The sequence below is a fragment of the Xiphias gladius genome, chromosome 13 (genome assembly GCF_016859285.1).
Source record: "Xiphias gladius isolate SHS-SW01 ecotype Sanya breed wild chromosome 13, ASM1685928v1, whole genome shotgun sequence".
NCBI lineage: Eukaryota > Metazoa > Chordata > Actinopteri > Istiophoriformes > Xiphiidae > Xiphias > Xiphias gladius.
In genome coordinates this window covers 6,642,426-6,657,425 of record NC_053412.1, presented here as the reverse complement: position 1 = coordinate 6,657,425, position 15,000 = coordinate 6,642,426, and the positions used below count along the sequence as shown (strand labels likewise).

At 40.7% G+C, this 15,000-nt stretch overlaps 1 protein-coding gene across 1 annotated transcript in view; it reads left to right on the top strand.

Annotated features, from left to right (window-relative positions):
- Positions 1 to 9,084: 9,084 nt before the first annotated feature.
- The window catches only part of LOC120798184 (DNA-binding protein SATB2-like), a 21,129-nt gene continuing 15,213 nt past the window's right edge, over positions 9,085 to 15,000 (top strand). The window contains exons 1-2 of the mRNA XM_040142290.1: positions 9,085 to 9,277; positions 12,015 to 12,200. Coding sequence (XP_039998224.1) covers positions 9,085 to 9,277; positions 12,015 to 12,200 — 379 coding nt within the window. The remainder of the gene's footprint in view (positions 9,278 to 12,014; positions 12,201 to 15,000) is intronic.

Sequence of the window (15,000 nt, the reverse complement as noted above, 5' to 3'; positions counted from 1 at the left end):
TGTGTGTTTAAGTAAATGCTACGCTAGAACAATAGATATAAATAATAGTTGCTCTACTAGACTTACACTGGTTGGTTTTATTATCAGAACCATAAACAAATGTAACCTTGGGATATGATATTAACATTTTCTTGTAGAAAATGCAGATAAAGATCTTGAAAAAACACAAGTTGTTGTATTATTTACAAATTTGGTTCGCCTACACTTGATGTAGAGTATTTAAGTGTGGCTAAATATGGTCATTTAAGTTTTGATTCTGTTTGAATTGATTCATTTTTTAATCTGGTCCAATTCTATCTTAATATCCATGTTAGGAATTCCTTCCAAAATGGGGTTTCTTTAATCCTCATAAAATAGCACCCTCTCTCTCTCTCTGACAGCTCAGAATACAACCACGTGTGGACGTGTTGTTTTGCTTCTATAAATGATAAACAAATAAGCAAATAATTTTAACTGGTGGACAATCTGTCACATCCTTACTTCTTCACACAGTCCTTGGATTGACAATAGGGGTTCGCCAGTACGTTGAAACAAATCCAATCTTCCAATTGGCTTTCGGATTTTGTGATGTAAATTTAGTCTGTGATTTCCAGGAAGCCGTGTATTGTTTTCACAGCCACCAAATACAAATACATGCTGTCAATGAAAAGGATAATTACTAAGAGTTTAACGCTGTGAGGACCATGGTTAATAGATAATTTATTCAATGTATCGCTGTGTGCAAAGTAAAAAAAAGGTTCCACTGTATAATGTTGACTTGAAAATAAAAAGCTATGTCAAATCCATACAACAACTATTACAGACATGAGGACATTCCCTATTTATTACACTATTAGGAAACCAAACACACTGAAACTGCTTCTATGGCACTTTTTCCACGGTCCCCAAGAAACTACACAAGTAGACAGAAAAAAGAATGGAGTTTGGTGGAGTCCAGCTCCAACAGGCAGCTAGTGTGCAGGCTTTGCCCTCGACATAATTCACTGTCCGAGCATCAGTCACATTAATAACCTACAGTTGAACTGACCCCCTTCACACACACACACACACGAGTCGCTGGTGAAACACAGCTGCAGTTGACAAAACTAATGATGAGCAGAGCCACGTTTGATTTAGTCAGCCACTGAGTGTTAACAATGGGACGCTGTTTTGTCGCCGCCGTTTTTTGTCAGTGCTCATCGGCCTACGTTGTCCCGTGGCGGTTCATTTGGCACACCTGGGTCAAACGGGGCCACCATTAGCCTGACGGCGGTAGCTGCACCTGAGCGTGTCCTGCCGTGACGAGTCAGACCCGCTAAAGTCCATAACCGCCGCCGCGACAATACAGGGCGTCCCGCTGTAAAAGTTGAGATTACGCGGCAATATTAGTAAGTAATCACTTGTGCATGTGGGCCGAATTTACCAGAGTGTCCTGAAAATGTAGTCGGTGCTCAAGACATGTGTGCATTTGCAGACAGGGGATAATAAATAATGAACAAATGATGATTTTAGATGTATTCGAATGAAATTCGTCGCGTACTCATGCCAGACCAATTAGAGGCTACAACTCTTGTTGAAGCAGGTTGGAAAACTATCTGCCTCAGCATTATTTAAGCCATTTAATTATAAAGATTACAAAATATAATATTATGAGCATTTCAGGAACAAAATAACTTAATGATATTATGTTATAGCCTAATATGATATGGTACCAAAATAGAAGAATGACCTCTGATGGTTGAAGTTAAGGTTAGAATATTGCTCTGTTGTAGCCAAGTATATTGATTGATAAGAAAGATGAGTGTTAATACTGTTACCAAAGTCTGACAGGAGACTTAAATGTACTTGTTTTACTGGGGGGGGGAGTAAATAATGAAAATAAAGACTTTAAAGGGAACGCAAAAAAGAAGAAAATGTACATCATGTGCATGGATTTTCACTTGCCACTTTAAAGTCAATCTCAAGATTCAACGTTACTGTAGGATATACAAACTTGGCTTTTCTGAGAGTGACAGAGGACTTTCCCGTTCACCTCTTTCCCTGTCCCACAGTCTGATCAATTCCTTATTGAATGAGAAAAAAAGTGTGGTTTGGTCAAGGATTCTCGTCCATTTTTGAGGACAAAAGGAAGCGGACGTCCCGAGGCAGCACATAAGCCTGTAAGCGAGCAACCAATCATTTTACTCAGAACTTTGAGGGAGTGCACAATGTTTTCTTGTTTATTGGAGAAAAAAGGTTGTGACAGAGCAGACATATTTCAGATTTGGATTCAGAGTTGCCCCGTATGATGTGTGGTGTGGAATCATCGCTGTTCATCTGTGAAAGTATCTGAAAGCTAAAGTGTTAACAGTATATTCTCAGCCTTTTCTTTGATTAAAAGTTAATCAGCTACTAACTGAGGCAGTTTAGTATAATTGTGGGGGTTCACTGTGCAGAAAGAGCTCACTGTGAGGCTGGTCGAGCGGCTTTAACACTTTGTGAACAGGAATGTCAACAAAGCACAGACGGTGCCTTGTTTTCGTGGGTCGTCATTTAGGCTGCAGGCCGAGATTTCACTCGATCAGACTAAGATTTTTACCTCCAGTCAGTCTACATGCTCGTGTGATGTACTTGAACCCACCATGAATTTCCACTGAACCAAACTATAGTCAAATTTAGCAAGTCCTAATTGTATCTGTGATGCCCTGGAACCTTCTCAAGGACCCCCTGAAATCTCTCAAGGGCACTTGGGTGTCATCAAACTCCACTTTAGTATCGGTACTTAGAGAATTCACCGTTAACGTAATCGCATTTAGCCCCTAATATGCAGTTAAAGGCTCACAAATCGCCCTTAAACACTTCAAGAGACCCCCTGAATTAGACCCCGCCTAAATTAATCTACCATTTTGCAGCCAGCTGAGGTTTTCTGTGTGTTTCTATATGATTTGTCAGCTGGAGGCTACTTTAGTGTGACTGTACTGTATTTGGCCTCCATGTGAGCTGGTAAAGTGAAGAGGAGTCTGTGCTGGGAGTGTGGGGTCTATTGGCTGTACCACCTCCATGAAGGTCTTGCTTGAAGCGGTTTTGTGGGTGAGCGAGGGAGTGAAAGACACTTTTGATAAATCGAGGCCCAAGTGTAACAGGATGTTACACCTGTCTTCACCTTTTTTCTTTTTTTCCTGTTTTTTTTTTAATGTATTAATGATATGAAAGTATTTGTAATAGTGTAGTAGATTCATGTTTTTCGTTACTGTTTGACATTAAAAGAAACACTTCTAAAAGTGGTGCTCATCAATTTCAAATCTAATTTGCTGTAGTAGGAACTGAACAAACACTTAACTCTGAAAATAAGTTAGTTTACATTTTTCTTTTGGATTCCTAAATTAGAATGTGAAGTCAAAATATGAAGAAGTTTAAAGGAACAGTACAAAATATGAAAATAAAACCTTTATGAAATTACTCATATCTCATCGTAGCAGCATCTTAGCCATCTGTGAAGACCTTTATTGGGAAGTTGTAGACTTTGAGCTAATATGAAACTTGTGCGAAGACTCAGGGTTACAGATTTAACTGGATAACTTTGCAGAGTAAAACCAATAAATATAGTGCCATTTGTATGTAAATGATCAGCATTGGCTCTGTGTTCCAGCACACTGATTTTGAAATAAAAAATAATTATGAGAAAATGCTTACTTTCAGCTTGAATTTGAGGGACTTTCAATCCACATCAGCTGAAAAGCGTAGAAAGTGTCACCCTTCAAATACACAGACCACCCTCAGTTTAAAAGGGACCACATTTTTTTTAGGAGTCATTAAAATTAACATGTGGATACAAATCGTGTCTTCGTCCCACTGAACCCTGCAGCAACTTGGTATCTTCCTTGGTGATGCAGCTGCCTTCAGTTTCCTGCCATATTGATCAAAAATTGGAAGAGTAAAAGGGCTATAAATCCTCCAGCAGTCAGTGCATCCCAGCTATCCCAAAGAAGCTTTTTTCCTCATTAATTACTGGATCATTTTACATTTTCAGGAGTCTATAATTAAAAAAAAAAAATTACTTGACCTGGCCAAAACCCACAGACATTAATTTTGATGATGGGTCACATATAGAGTTGAAGCAATTAGTCAATCAGCAGAAAATGAATCAGCACTCATTTTGATTGATTATTAATTTCAGTCATTTTTCAAGTAAGAATACCAAACATGGTTTTTTCTTTATCATGTATGATTGTAGACTGAATATCTTTGCTGTATAATTTGCAATGGGTTTTTTTTTCAGACATTTTATAGATAAAACAATCATTTAGCCGATTAATTGATAATATTTGGTAGTTGCAGCTCTAGTCACAAGTAGATCTTGCTTTGTTTTAAGGTATCACAAGCCCAAAAGTTTGTGAATCATGTCCAATATGAGCCTAAACACCCTCAAACACTTTTAAAAGTGGCGCTGAAAATTTTCAAATCTAATGTGCTGTAGTAGGAACTAAACAAACACTTCACTCTTGAGGCACAGGGACAGAGTGTGACCCAGTGGAACCTCACGGCTCCATGATCGATCAGACGCTGTAGTCCCCGAAAAAAATAAGCCCTTTGGAAAAATACTAACTAACTTCTCGAGACACCCACCACACATAAACACACATACACACACACACACACACACACACACACACACACACACACACACACATCCATCTCACACACACACACACACACACACACACACACACATCCATCTAACACATGCACACACACACACACACACACACATCCATCTCACACATGCACACACACACACACACACACATATCCATCTCACACACACACACACACACACACACACAAATCCATCTCACACACACACACACACACACACACACACACACACATCCATCTCACACACGCACACACACACACATCCATCTCACACACACACACACACACACACACACACACATATCCATCTCACACACACACACACACACACACACACATCCATCTCACACACGCACACACACACATCCATCTCACACAAACACACATCTATCTCACACACGCACACACACACACACACTGATTATAATCCATTGCCCAAGATATTCCCAAAATGTGTTTATTAAAAGCAGACCAAACATAAATCGAAGGACAGAGAGAGATCGCTTTATGTTTAGAAAGTTGACGTGCAATCTAATCATTATACACTTTGGTTTTTCCGGTGATGCGCCTCACAATCCTGTTTATCAGCTGCTTATGATTTGCTACAGTATGTCAGCTGACTGAACCGGTGTTTTGCTGAAATGAATATGAAAACAGCGTAGTTTCATTGGCATCGTGTCCTTGTTTGGTGTGTGTTGATTTGAGAGAATGACTGAGGGAAATAAAGCACTGAGTTATTTTCCTCCCCGGAGTGAAATTGAGCTCCACCAGGGGAAACAGATTTCACAGGGAAGAGGAAAGCACTTCAGAGGTTTGTGGTTTTTGGTGGACTGGAGAATGCTAAGTAATGATTAAATCTCTTTTATGATAATAGATTGATGGGGAAATTAGCAAAGACAGTGTGGGATGGACAGCTGCACCCAGAGGGACAGCGATCAGCAGCAGGGCTGTTAGACATAGTACACACGCTGTGGGATACAGGTTTCTGAGGGGATGTGTTGGAGCTGCTCACCACCATCTTTGTCAGTTGCAGGACCCAGAAAATCCTAATTTGTTCATAGCGGAGGAAGCCTGGCTATAGATGAGGCAAGCAAAAGCCACCAGGTCTGACAGTGATCGGGTGATGTGACATCTGTTAGTCAAGCAAAACACCCCAAAACATTGTATTGACAGTGACCTCGTCCTGAACTTTTTCTGCCATGACTGAACAGTGTACTGACTTGAGGGAAATATTCGGTTCATAATGATGCTGTGTATTGCTGGCTTTGGTCTAAGTGGACATCAAGAGTGAGTTATGTGGGGGCACATAAGATGAGCGGGCTCACCTTGAGACCTTGGTTTTATCTCCTGGCTGTAGCTAGCTCGGTTTAACCTTTCCGGGAAAAGAATTGGTGGTTTTCGTAGGTGTGGACAATCATGTCCTCGGTGTGAAGAGCCCTGCACTAGAGGACTGCTACAGAGGAGGTATTAATGCCACATTAATGCCGGGTTCATGTCACGTGAGGTGAAAGGTAGAGAGTGAGCAGGACTCCATGTTTATAAAATTTGCATCATGATGGTTTTATGATCGATGATATAGGATTCTGTTCACAACATTTGGGTTTAAATGCCATGAACGATGGACTCTTGTTTTTTCAGCCACTTTTTCATTATCAAGGACCAAGTCAATTATATCAGAGCTTTCAGAAAAGCTCAGTTGTAGGTGGTGGCCTTTTTCAGAAGTGGTATCCTCTTACACGGTGCTCAGGACAAGTGTGTGGGGCAGACCCAGTTGAACGGAACCAGCATCGAGTGAGTGTCTGTTGGCGTCACCTTTGTACCTGCGGCTCTTGTTGCTTGTTTTGAAATTGAAAATAGTTACACGTCTTGAAGAAGGGAAATTAGCAATGCTTTGGCGTAGTTTACGCCCAATGTCTTCTTAGGAGTTTTTAAGGGACGGTGGTGACAAAAATATATCAAATACAGGAAACTGCGGCAGACAAAACCGAACACTTAACAGGACAGTTGAATGACAACAAAACAAAGACAAAGTAACTGCAGGACCTTCTTTGTTTTAGATCTCCTACTGCTAGTTGCTTTTACCCTGCAGTGTGTCATTAAACAGTATCATTGGAGCCCGGAGTGCAAATTTTGAAATTCAGTTGCACAAAGCCAGCCCCATGTAGTAAAGAGAGACAGACAGTGTTCAGGTGGGGAGGGGCCTCGTTATGCTCCATACTGTGAGATATTTATTTATTTATTTATTCTTGTTTGTGTTGGACGGGCTTTTTTATAGGCAGCAATTAATTTTGCACGTGTGTCTTTTATTATAATCGTGTGTCGCTCTTGGGTTCAGATTCGTGTGTCGCTGCCGGCTTTGCAGTCACACCAGTGGAGACCCCACAGCGTGAGGAAAAACACAAAGCACAGAGACCAGACAGCTTTTCCAGACAAACTACATGAAACTACAGACAGCAGCCGGTTAGATTACCGTAGCACAAAGATGGGACAGCAACCAGAACCTCCAAAGCTCACTAAGTAATATGTTATAACTTCTTTATTAAATCCATTCAAAAACTGAAACTTAAAAATGACACATTTTGTTTTTTGGAGTGGGGGGGGGGGTTGTTACGTGCCGGAACACGGGGCCATCGAGTTCCTATAGTTTCTGCTGGTAATCTCACAATGATGACAGTCAGATCCAGTCCTGTAGTCCTGGTCCCGTTGAGTTCATGGGTTGCGCTGTGTCCCGTCAAGTCCTGTCATGTCACATAGTGTTATGAAATTCTGTGTAATACTGTGACCTAGTGGGTCATGTACTGTCATGTCTTGTGATGTTCTCTGTCCTTTCCTGGTTTGTTCAGTCATGTTGTTCAGAATCATGTAACACTGTCATGTCCTTCTTTGCCACATCCTTGCGTATTGTCCCATGTCCTGTTACGGGAGAACAATTTACACAGGCAAAAATACCAAGTCAAGGCTTAAATCATCTCCATTGTACCTCAAGGTTGTCTGCTCACGTTATGTCTTCATGATAGGTCACCGACAGGAACATCACACTTACGCCACAGGTTCCCCATGTAAATGATATTAGGTCGCTGCGTACACTGAAGCACCTCGCTGCATATATTAACATATTAATAAAGGAAAACCTGATTTGTTTTTTTTCTTTGTATAGGATATTAATCTTCATATTTCAAACACATAGTCGATACTTTATCACCTATATCACAGAAAGACCAGTATGTTAACAAAGAAAGATTTAATATTTAGCAAATTTTTCTGCCTTACACACTGCTTTAATTAGCACAAGTAATTACCTCGTTAGCATACATGGATATATTATAATGGTGACCATGGTGGAACAGTATTGCAGTTGAAGCGCAAGGAGAAGAATCCAGAGAAAACCATAAGCATCTGAAAGTCCTTAGTTCATCATCATGCACCGTTTTTATACAATAAAGTTGATTCTATGTGATTTTCTTACCTACAGTATAGAGAGTGCATTGTCAGTGTTCGATACTCACCTTACACACCGTCACGCCTGTCATTATAACATGTTGTGTACGTCTCTGTGTCTAAAAAAGAGGGGGATAAACTTGTCTGTATTTAGTCCGTGAGCGAACGTCACTTGTCGACCTGTGATTTGTCCCAGATGACTCTGACTGTCTGTCTGTTGTGGTCGTCCCTGCCTCTCTTGTATGTACTTAACAAAGAAATGTGTTGGCTGGATTGGTTTGGGAGGGAATTGAACAAAGCGGCAGTTGTTGATGAAACAGTCTATAATGGCTCTACGCATTGTCAACAAAGTATGAAAGATGCTTGATCCACAGAGTGTAGATAAACTGTAGGAGGACTGTTTCAACTTGCTTGTTTTATTTTGCCAGTTCTGAGTTTTCCGATGGGAGAGATTAACTGTGTACTCCTCATTTTTGCGGCTCTGTAACTCAAACTTTAAATGAAAATGGTAAAATACACACTTTATCATCTGTTTTCAGTAAAATACAGCCTTAGTCAAACAATTCTATTCCTGCTCATATCAGGATCTGACATCAAAAACCTGACTGTTACTAAATTTTGAGGAATTAAGTTGTTGCTGTGTCTGTATGTAGTATCTTTTATTCTTTTATTATGACTGTGGTAATCTCAAAGCATTTCTAAAGGTTCTAAAATAATCAGTACTGTGTGTACCATTTTCACTTCATGAGAAAAAAATGGTAGTATATGCTTCTCTTGCATACATGCACAATGTGTAAAATCAAAGGATAGCATTAGAATTGGGCCCAAGGTTAAGGACTTTCCATGGACAACCAGGCCAGTAGTGATCAATTCATGTAATTAATCTTCTACATCACATCAGATGTTTTGACTTCACTTGAGCGTCCTTATCACTGCAGCTTGAATGTGACCAGATTGAACTAAAGCAACTCCTTCTGTTGTTTCCCAGCTTCACACACTGTGCTGGGTGCTCCTCCTGAGGTATTCATTGGGATGGAGCAGCGTGGAGGTGCAGGAGGGGGAACAGAGAACCCGGGCCTTCAGGACAGCGCCAGCCCAGAGGAGAGAGGGGAGAGCCCTGCCTCCAGCGGCCCCCTGCCCTGCAAGTTGAGCCGTCTGGAGGTCAACGGCAGCCCAGCAAACCCACAAACCCGACAGAACGGCACACCGCTGAGACCACTGGGAGGTAAGGCGTTAGGACACGTGTGGACTGCTGGGATACAGAGATACACATGCTTGCTCAAGTACAAGAGTTGAGTCATTTTCAGTATTTAAAGGATATTTTGAGTGAAGCTGCTGACAGCCAGTATTTGTCCATAGTAAGACATTAGTTATGCCGTTGTCGTGTGTTTTCTTCATATAGTGGACAAGAACAACATTTGACTGCCTTTCAGTACTTTATTGCAAGGCACCAGCATAAGGTACAGTCGATTTATGCGTGAAAAACAAATAAAAAACAATACATTACTTTACACTGGCTTAAAGTAACTTGGCATGACATATACAGCAAAAACGCCCAAAGCAGACAGAGTGAACAATATGTGTACCCTACCCTGTGTAACAAAAAGTTCAGTACGAAAAGTAGTGGTAAAGCTAGAAAAAATGCACGTATAGTTCCCAAGATAAAACAAGCACTAAACTTCCTATTAAAATACAGAACATCTACAAATTCTACAAGAAAATATATGAGCAACACTTGAGCAATTTTAGGAAAAGTACGCGTATTAACCTGTAACCTTCAAAATATGTCTCCCCCTAACCACACAAGCTTTCACAGAAATCTACAGTAAAATGCACGACCTACACACTACCACACAATTACACAGATTAGTCTACCAGAGATACGTTATAAGTATAAAGATAAGTGGGAGAGAGGGACCTGAATGCTTCAAGGCCTGGATTCAGTTAGAATTGAGAAATGTTCCTCGGATGTCTGTCCATTCTGACACAGTACTGTTACCATTTTCTTATTTTGTTTTCTGTTTTTTTCTTTTACTCTTTATCCCAGAGGCCTCTGTGGGCTTTCAATCTGTTGTTGATTTATTTTTTGGACTGTTTCAAAATGTACCCATCACAGTTTCCCGGAGCCCAAGGTGAGTCTTAATATTTCTTGTTTGTCTGATCAACAGGCCAAAATCTAAAGATACTGTTATCAATTTGCAGTGATATGGAACAGCAAAAATCAACAATCATAAATTTTAGGAAACCAGATGCAGGGAAGGTTTGGCATTTTGGCTTGATTAGTGACTAATACAGGGATGTTGATTGTTAAAATTTTTGTTTGGGAGAGGAGGAAGGGAGGATATCATGCAACAAAGCTCCACATCCAGAATCATACTGGGGACATTGCTGTTATACGGTAACCGAGTTTATCCCTGTTAGCACATGCTCAGAAAGACTTTGGCATCTATACTCAATAGTTGAATGATAGTAACTGTATGTAAAGTAAAAGGAACATTGTATTTTATTACGTCACCTGTAAATTAAATTCACAAATCCCTTACTTTTGATATGACGTGTAGGGGTGAAGCCGAAGTGCTCCCTTTGCGCTGTGTCCCATCGTGGCAAATGATGTGACATTATGTTGGTATAAAGACTTCTGTCACTCAGTATATGGATGCTAAAGTGTTAGCTCCATATGACAGTCTACCGGGGATATGTGGATTTTTGACGGTGTCTACCGTCCATGGGTCCACACACACACACACACACACACACACACGCACACGCACACACACACACACACACACACACACACACACACACACACACACACACACACACACACACACACACATAGGTAGCAGACTTTCTGCGTTGTTATGGCATGCACACTCTAAAGTACCTAACATAGGCACCAATCACGCACAGATGCCCATTATTCTCTCATGCAGTTGAAAACATCATCATGCATCATCACACAAACATTGTGACAGTATACACACACACACACACACCGCCACACAGACTTTCTGCTGTGTTACCTCGCTCCACCCTTCCACTGAGTGGTTGGGTTATTGGCTGATAGCGTGCCTGATGCCGCTGTGGTTTTGACTCTGGCTGATCTTTCACTGCCTTGTCAGGAGGAGGATTGATAACTTGTTAATTAACCGTTCCTGTGGGACACAGCAGTGGACTGGATGGGTGTGAATGGTTCCAGGCTTGGAGGAGCTCTTGGTGCTTGGTAACAAGTGTAGACCAACGTCCTTCACCGCTGGAGTTATGGCATGCCTCCTGAGTGCTAGATGATATAGATATCATATCCAAAAGCGATTTAAGAGCAGTTCTGGATACAGTTCTGATTCATTGAGGGTTTTAATATGTGGTGCAGATACAAATATAGTACAAATCTCAAACTGACTTACATGTACATTAACACTGGCAGCTGCCCAGTTTAACCACAGTCTTCTTACTGCGGCAGCACTGACGCACTGAAGAAAAATGTTGCTGCGCGGCTCGGTTTCTGTAGGGATCCATTACACGCAGATACTATTCACAACGCTGAAACATGGATGACAAAAAAAGAAGCTCCAAAAATCCTCCAAGAACGTTCCTCTCTCTTGGATTTTTTGTACACTCAGTAAAGCTGAAAAAAATCCAGCCATTTGGAATTCTGATGTTTTTTTTTGTATCGGATGCAGTTCGCACCCAGGAATGCCTGACCAACTTGGGTAACACTGTCAACTGCAATCTATCTACAACTGAAATTTATCTGAAAAACTAGCCAAAAATGAAGAATTGAAAAGGAAACAAAGCAACATGGAGAATATGGATTTTTGCAAAACCTTAAGCAGCTTCCTTGTGCCGCCTAACAGTTGTAGGACCATGATTTCCTGTCTACTACCAGGACCTGGAAAGACGAGAGACACATACACACTAGTCTTCTCCTACAACTCTATAAATCTCTCTGTCTTGTCTGCCAGGTTTGATGATCCCAGTCTACTGCGTGGTCGAGCATGCAGACATGGGCATGGCTGGCGACTGTGAGGGGCGTGGCGACCGTCACGCTGAGTTCGTGTTGGTGCGTAAGGACGTCCTCTTCACACAGCTGGTGGAGACGGCGCTGGCGGCTCTCGGATACTCGCACAGCTCAGCTGTACAGGCACGTGGTAAGTACTGTGTGGCTTTGAGTGTGTACAGGTGCAAGTTCAAATCCATATAGTCATGTTTATGCGATATGAGTGGTTCTCACTTTAAAGATATTAATTGCATTTCATGTCAACCGCTCCTGACAATTCTCTTACTGGCACTTGAACATGATCATGTAAATATTGCCCTTATTAGCCACACTCATACTTTATGGCATTTACACACCATATATAAAATAAAGTATGACATCTGCTTTAGAGGAGCGAAAAAAGTTTTTAATAGCATTTCCAGTCGCACTTGACGAGTACATCACACAGACCCATCTGCTTTTCTGATCTAAAATTCAAAATGGAGGCTCCCAAAACTTACGCCGTCCTATCATCTCAATCACATCACATCAGACTGTTAATGACTGGAGCTGCGTGTACTGTACCCTGTGATTTCCACACCCCACATGGCGAAGGGCTCCTGTAGGTACAGATACACTACTCAGGTCTGACATGATGCTGCTTTTGTTGCCACACTAGCAGGAGAATGCACTGGACTAATATTGACAGAATACTACAATTTCAAGAAATCTTCAGCGTGCTATGATAATGATTATCAAACTGACTGTCAATCCCAGAAAGGCAATTATATATTTTCAAAAAATTTAAAAAGCTACTGAGCATGTTTTTCCTGTGATTCATTAACAAATTTCTTTTGAAGTGGAGTCTCCAGCTGCAGTTCAGAAAACTGTGTAGCGAAAGGAACAATTATCAGAAATGAAAAATCAATAACTTTAATGCAGAATAAACCATGTCCAATAGTCAAAATATAGAAGTTTTAATGTATCTTGGTGAATTTTTGAGAATTAATGTCCTGTTAAGAAGATATTACGGCTTAAAGAGAGCTGTGTTTTGAGGCATGTTTTCTTATTGACTCTGTGGGTGGTCTCAGCCTCTTCCTCAGATCCACCCAGGCTTCCTATATTTGCAAAATTTAGATTTTCCAGCATCTGTAAAAAAACAAATATTGTCGACTGTCATTTGTTTAAAAAATTTTTTTTATCAGCCTCAGTCTCTTTACATCATATCTGGGAAACACAGGTTTCTTAAGTTTTCCATTATTACACGCTAATGGGAAACATCTCATGTTTGTAATTCGTGAGTAATTAATTATTTCCAGCAGCAGCTGAATAGAGCATAACTGGTTTCCAGATGGGTGGGGTTTCCTACATGGGTACAGCGAGTACTGAAAGGTTCAGGCAATCATAGGAAAGGTATTTACCAAGAAGGTATTTTAAAGATAAATCTGCTTTCTCTAACACTTATCTGCTGATTCGGTCTGCCCACCTGGCAGCGTGTAGGTTAAACCAAAAGTTTGTATCTGTGCAATCTCAGGCCAGCACCAAAACTTTTTCTCTCATCATTTTGAGATCAAAACAAGAGGGCAGACAACATCCAGTCAACAGTGAAACAGCAGCCTGCACACACACACACACACAAAGAGAGCGCGAGAGAGAGCGAAGGGCAGTTTGACATTCCTGGTGTGTCCCCATAAAAACAGGCCACTGTAACCAAGAGGCCGACGCCCTGCGACCCCCCTCGCCTCTCCCAAATAGCTAGGTTTTGTTCTGAGAAATAAGCCTTTTCTTTTCAAATAAATAATTCTTGGCTAGAGTCATGCATTTTTTTCCCCCAGTGTGGTCACAACCAAAATTATACGGAGTCTCTGCTATTTTCTTCTGCGATTGAATTGCATCTTGCATAACTTTGGCTGGACGAGTATTTTTAAGCTCTTAACTGGCACAGGGGGGATTTTCTTTAATTAACTTGCACATTACGGCTAATTAAAAAGAAGCTATTTCTTATTTGGAGTATAGGTTTCTGCTCCGGGTTTAACATGGTCTTAGGTGAAATGCTGAGTAAAGACAAAAAAACTAAATTCAATTTAAGGCCATGTTTTGGGAAGCATTCACGGATTACTCACTTAAAAATATCAATTTACCCTGTTTTAAGGCTAGCAAACCACTAGTGAATCCCAGAAACAGACCGAGGCGATTTATCTCTTAACCAAATTATTTTTCACAGGACTAAATATACTCCCCTAGTTTACAGCACCTAACTGCACCTTTGTATGCCCCAAGTTTCTCCCAACAATCACTGAAAAAACTTGGCAAAGTTCACAACCGAGGTTCATCTCTAGTTTCAGTAATTACATGCCCATGTCTGTGATTCTGACGTGGATAGGTTGCTCCAAGGCGCAGCACTAGATGGAGTGAAATATTTGAAAACTGTTTTATTCCTGGTCTGGGAAAATAAGTAGCCTGATAATCAGACTAAATTGCCATTTCATTTTTCATTGTGGTCATGTTTGCTGAATTTTTGTTTGAGACAGGAAATCATTTTGCCCTTAACCAGTCAGTAATGACTGATCTTTCCATTTTGCCAACATCATTTTGAGTCAAAACAGAAGCTTTGGTAGCGGTTGCCATGAACAGTTAATGTTTTTCATGAAAATCGAAAGAAATATGTCAATTTAAGAGTTTCCGCAAGTTAATTTACAAGAACCTGTAGAGTTGTTCTCAGTCTTATCCAAATTTGTTGGCATTTTCATATCACTTCTTCTTTTTTGACAATTTTTCTGGACCTGGCCAATATGTGCTTATCCCCAGTCTAATCTCACCTACAAAGCTCTGATAAGCTCGGCTGTTTCTCAACTATCAGTACCAGACTTATTTGAATCTGTGGAAAAAAAATTTAAGATGTTAGCAGCAATTCAAAGATCTGAAACCAGATTAATATTTGATTGTCAATATGCTTTAGCTTATGCCTAGAT